The sequence below is a fragment of the Pristiophorus japonicus genome, chromosome 13 (assembly GCF_044704955.1).
Source record: "Pristiophorus japonicus isolate sPriJap1 chromosome 13, sPriJap1.hap1, whole genome shotgun sequence".
In the NCBI taxonomy this organism is placed as follows: domain Eukaryota; kingdom Metazoa; phylum Chordata; class Chondrichthyes; family Pristiophoridae; genus Pristiophorus; species Pristiophorus japonicus.
In genome coordinates this window covers 168,305,956-168,311,955 of record NC_091989.1, presented here as the reverse complement: position 1 = coordinate 168,311,955, position 6,000 = coordinate 168,305,956, and the positions used below count along the sequence as shown (strand labels likewise).

The 6,000-nt window shown below is 50.1% G+C and overlaps 1 protein-coding gene across 3 annotated transcripts in view; it reads right to left on the bottom strand.

Annotated features, from left to right (window-relative positions):
* usp10 (ubiquitin specific peptidase 10) overlaps positions 1 to 6,000 on the bottom strand; it is a 106,598-nt gene that overhangs the window by 14,227 nt on the left and 86,371 nt on the right. For all 3 annotated transcript variants that reach the window (XM_070898252.1, XM_070898250.1, XM_070898251.1), the window contains one exon: positions 3,875 to 3,940. In XM_070898252.1, the coding sequence (XP_070754353.1) occupies positions 3,875 to 3,940 (66 nt within the window). The remainder of the gene's footprint in view (positions 1 to 3,874; positions 3,941 to 6,000) is intronic.

Below are 6,000 nucleotides of genomic sequence, written 5' to 3'. Positions count from 1 at the left end.
CCACACACACTCCTCCCTCCCCCCCCACACACACTCCTCCCTCCCCCCCACACACACTCCTCCCTCCCCCCCACACACACTCCTCCCTCCCCCCCACACACACTCCTCCCTCCGCCCCACACACACTCCTCCCTCCCCCCCACACACACCTCCTCTCCCCCCCACACACAGCTCCTCTCCCCCCACACACACCTCCTCCCCCCCCACACACACCTCCTCCCCCCCCACACACACCTCCTCCCCCCCCCCACACACACACCTCCTCCCCCCCCCCCACACACACACCTCCTCCCCTCCCCCACACACACACCTCCTCCCCCCCCCACACACTCCTCCTCCCCCCCCCACACACTCCTCCTCCTCCCCCCACACACACTCCTCCTCCTCCCCCCACACACACTCCTCCTCCTCCCCCCCCACACACTCCTCCGCCTCCCCCCCCACACACTCCTCCTCCTCCTCCCCCCCCACACTCCTCTCCTCCTCCCCCCCCACACACTCCTCCTCCTCCCCCCCACACACTCCTCTCCCTCCCCCCCACACACACTCCTCCTCCTCCCCCCCACACACACTCCTCCTCCCCCCCACACACACACTCTCCTCCCCCCCCACACACTCCTCCTCCCCCCCCACCCACACACTCCTCCTCCCCCCCCACCCACACTCCTCCTCTCCCCCACACACACTCCTCCTCCCCCCCCCACACACACTCCTCCTCCCCCCCCACACACACTCCTCCTCCCCCCCCCCACACACACTCCTCCTCCCCCCCCCACACACACTCCTCCTCCCCCCCCACACACACTCCTCCTCCCCCCCCCACACACTCCTCCTCCTCCCCCCCCCACACACTCCTCCTCCTCCCCCCCACACACTCCTCCTCCTCCCCCCCCACACACTCCTCCTCCTCCCCCCCACACACACTCCTCCTCCTCCTCCCCCCCACACACTCCTCCTCCTCCCCCCCACACACTCCTCCTCCTCCCCCCCCACACACTCCTCCTCCTCCCCCCACACACACACTCCTCCTCTTCCTCGTCCCCAACACTCCTCCTCCTCTCCTCCCCCCTCCACACTCCTCCTCCTCTCCTGCCCCCCCACACTCCTCCTCCTCCACCCCCTCCACGCCGCCTCCTACTCTTCCCCCTCCTTCCCCCCAACGCCTCCTCCTCCTCTTCCCCCTCCTCCTCCACCTCCTCCTCCTCCCCCCACCACACTCCTCCTCCCCCTCCTCCCCCCCACACACACCACTCCTCCCCCCCCACACACACTCCTCCCCCCCCACACACTCCTCCACCCCTCCCCCAGACGCTCTCCCCCACCCCTCCCCCAGGCGCACTCCTCCCCCTCCCCCACGCACTCTCCCCCCCCTCCCCCTCCCCCATGCACCCTTCCCCCCTCCCCCACGCACCCTCCCCCCCCTCCCCCCCCTCGCCTTCCCCCTTCCCCCACGCACTCTCCCCACGCCTTCCCCCTTCCCCCACGCGCTCTTCCTCCCCCCTCCCCCACGCACTCTTCCTCCCCCCTCCCCCACGCGCTCTTCCTCCCCCCTCCCCCACGCGTTCTTCCTCCCCCCTCCCCCACGCGCTCTTCCTCCCCCCTCCCCCACGCGCTCTTCCTCCCCCCTCCCCCACGCGCTCTTCCTCCCCCCTCCCCCACGCGCTCTTCCTCCACCCCTCCCCCAGGCGCTCTCCCCCACCCCCTCCCCCAGGCGCACTCCCCCCTCCCCCCCGCACTCTTCCCCCCCTCCCCCCCCACGCCTTCCCCCTTCCCCCACGCACTCTCCCCACGCCTTCCCCCTTCCCCCACGCGCTCTCCCCCCTCCCCCACGCGCTCTTCCTCCCCCCTCCCCCACGCGCTCTTCCTCCCCCCTCCCCCACGCGCTCTTCCGCCCCCTCCCCCACGCGCTCTTCCGCCCCCCTCCCCCACGCGCTCTTCCTCCCCCCTCCCCCACGCGCTCTTCCTCCCCCCTCCCCCACGCGCTCTTCCTCCCCTCTCCCCCACGCGCTCTTCCTCCCCCCTCCCCCACGCGCTCTTCCTCCCCCCTCCCCCACGCGCTCTTCCTCCCCCTCCCCCACGCGCTCTTCCTCCCCCTCCCCCACGCACTCTCTTCACCCCCTCCCCCACGCACTCTCTTCACCCCCTCCGCCACGCACTCTCTTCACCCCCTCCCCCACGCACTCCCCCCCTCACTTTCTCCTATCCCCCCTCCCCCACGCACTCTCTCCTATCCCCCCTCCCCCACACACTCTCTCCTATCCCCCCTCCCCCACGCACTCTCTCCTATCCCCCCTCCCCCACGCACTCTCTCCTATCCCCCCTCCCCCACGCACTCTCTCCTATCCCCCCTCCCCACGCACTCTCTCCTATCCCCCCTCCCCCCCACACTCTATCCCATCCATCCACCCACCCTCACACTCTATCCTATCCACCCACCCTCCTTGTTTAGGGAATTGAAAATACATTAGTTCAGATGAATTTAAAGCATTGTTTCCACATTAGTTCAGCAAGGAGTATTTCAGAGATTGTGGTTAAGAAGAAAACTCACCTCTCATCAAACATGCTATAAATTAGTTGGATGTCGTTGATAGTGATACAAGGTACAAAATAAATGGAAATATTCAATTCTTTAGAATAGACATCCTTTACTTTAACGAGGAAAGCATATTTGAAAGTAGCCATGAAACACGAGAACCTTCGTTTTTATTTTGACCTAAAAAATGATTTGCAAAAGGCAGCCAATATTCTGGTTTAGGAATTAAAGATGTTCATGACATTACTATAATTTCTATAAACTGCCTGTTCCTCTGGAGAATGCCTGCAAATTATTTTCCTGGAAAGCTAATATAAACAGTTATAACTGTGAAGATTGAATTAACTGAACATACGCAAGCAGGTTGGAATGTCGCTTTAACACAAGTTACAAGCCAGCTCTTCAATGCGAAAACACAATTTCCAGATTGCTGCTCTTGTGCACAATTGGAAGACTATAAAAGTGTAAACGTAACCATTATTAATTCTCCCTATAAATGTATTCAACTTAGTGGGAACAAAAGTACAAATGGGTGCAGCTGCCATGATTTGAATCTTCCAATATAGAACCAGCACACACACAATCAAGAAACGCTACACATTTGTCACCTGACAATTTTCAGCAAGAGCCCCTAAACGAAGACTGCTGGTATGGGACTGAAACATCAGCATTCAGCTTCTTTAAAACCATACAAGCACACAAATCTGCACGCGATAGGCCACGGGTTAACATTAAGTACCAAGTATTCATTACTCCTGGAACAAACCCATATTTATAAGTAACTGTTGTTTTACATGTACATTATAGGGTTTCACTTTTCTTTTTAAACTTTACAGTATGTTGAGCTCCAGTTTGGTGTTCCAGGCTTACAATGTGTGCTTAGGATATTCTCAACAGGGCTCCTATGAAAACCTGATTCCCATCACAAAATAAATTTTACCATACAAGATTTTTCAAATAAGCATCTGATATTCTTCTCTCAAAAAAAGTAGTCTGAATCTTGTTTTTCCCTAGGGAAGGGGTGAAAGTCCTTCATATCTATGTTATAATTCTTTCAGAATTATAAATTCAAACTAAATGTACCCTAGGTGAATCACTAGGCCATTGAAATGCACCTGCCCCTTTGGAAAAACTCAAAGCTGTTATACCTTTGATCTAAACAGTAAAATTTCCCACATGTATGCAGGTAATTTGACAATACTAAGACAACACGCAATACTGCATTTGGCATATGTGGTTGTGCACTAATTTAACTCCCAAAGATTAATGCTCTTTAATATTGTAGTTCTTTTGGCATTGTTACAAATATAAACAAACAAGCATTTTTTATAATTTACATACCTGCAAAGAGCCTGTAGGTTCTTTGGACTTTGGAAATCTTACCCTTCACACCAGGAGAAAGGAGATCTAAAAGAAAAGTATTAATTTTAGCAAAGTGATAGCTTATTAGATAGCCAAGTTTTAACACATTCAAAGTACAGGGACAATGTGGGAAAGGTTTGGGGGAGTGGGGGGTAGATTCAGCTGAATACACATCAAAACTCTAATGTATGTGCAGTATTCATTCTTGAAAGCTCTCAGTATTCTGCATTAAGGTATTGCTGTGAAGTCATAATAAATAGTTGACACCACCGCCTTCTCAAACGAGTATCAACAAAATGCACAATGAAGGTGATGCGTTTTACCTCAATGGGGTCTCTTAGCAATTTGCAGTGTGCCAAAACAAACTTCTCATTTTCATTAACTTGGGGAGTAGAGAAGGGTTCACAAACGTATAAGCCTTGAAGTATAGAAGACTACGCACGTATACATTTGAAAACGGAAAAAAACAAGCTCACAAATCTCCTTTATGGAGTATTAGGGACGGACTGCAAAAGCATAGTCAATGCACAAAGGTAAAGTATTATAAATGTAAAGTGCTTACTCTTGAGTGTCCCACGTTTTATTTGAAACAAGACCCAACATAGAAAATTCAAACAGAAGCTAAAGGGCTCCTTTAGAACAACCCAGGAGACATATCTGAATGAAACGGACACGTTTTGCCAAAAGGAAGCAAGGGATCCTGGGAGCCTATTCACGAACCAGGATAGAATTTCCTTTCAAGTATTTTACACACATGCATACAGAATGGCTATAAGAACACAATGTCCCTCACCTAAGATGACTGCTTCACATCTGCTTTGTGCAAATGATTATCCCTTGGGGTTGTATGGAGAAGCCTTTCAGAATGTTTCAATGGTATTTTTGTTTCTAACTTAAACAATGAGATGTAGATTTCTTCAATATATTTATATCTCCCTCCCCATGCACCCCAAGAAAACTTAATAAGCATCCACAGCAATATTGGAGCATTCAGTGGGGGAGAGATAAGGGAGGAGAAAGAGTCCTGTGTCTATTCAGTGAAAAAAACAAGACTGTAGCTATTTCAATTTACCCATTAACCTGGTTGGACTCCTCAATGGTCGCACACAAAGCTCAAAGTTAATTTGGTCCTAGAAAAGCTGATCTGAAAATTAGTTGGAAAAAACTTTCTAATCCATTGTGTCAAAATTCTTAGTTACTGCAATGCAATTTGCATACTTGATCAATCAATTTTCACCTGACAAACTGGGACAGCTCCTGAACATGCAGTACTACCAGACAGCAAGAAAATCTAGACCTGAATATGCTTAAATGAGAAATCAGTTAGAATGGTAATAAAATTCAGAAGACGGATAGATTTAGAGCCCCGATTTAACATTAAACATTATACCTTAAATCTTGACAAATGCCTCCATTTTCTTATGTTAAGGAGATTCATTTAACAAAAACACATACAAATACATCTTGCAAAAAAGGAAATCTAATATCCATGCAATTCAGTGGAAAATCAAAGTTTTAGCATTTTTCACTCCACCAGACTGTCAAAGAATCTAAAACTCCTTTAACACCAAGACCATAATTCCACATTGGTTCAGCCTCAGTTCTTTCTTGCAGGACTATTGTGAATCATTGCAAGATGTACCACATGAACAAATAGCATATTGTTCTCCATTCAAACAGCAGGATATACTCCCCAATGGTCTGAGCAAGTTCCTCAGTTAAGGCAAGTTACCCAAAACATTTGACTGTTTTGAAAAAGATTGTCAAAAATAATTCCTTCAAACGCACTAATAATTCAATAGTCTACACCTGGTTAAAGTTGAATTATCCAATAATGTGAATGAAGCAATCTAAATAACATTGCAAAGTGCAAATTTAGTGGTAATTATTTTCAATTAAGCATCATAAATTTGTATAAATTGTCTAATTACTGTGTGCAATGCCATATTCTTCCTCATGATAATTAGAGCTTCCATTTATGTGTGTTTTTTTTAAATAAAGTGCATTATAAATCACTAGCCTCCTGTATAAAAAGATGACTATATGAGTAGAGGGTCAACACAATTGTGACCCAAGTTGTTGCATTGCCCAGTTGCTATTGAAAT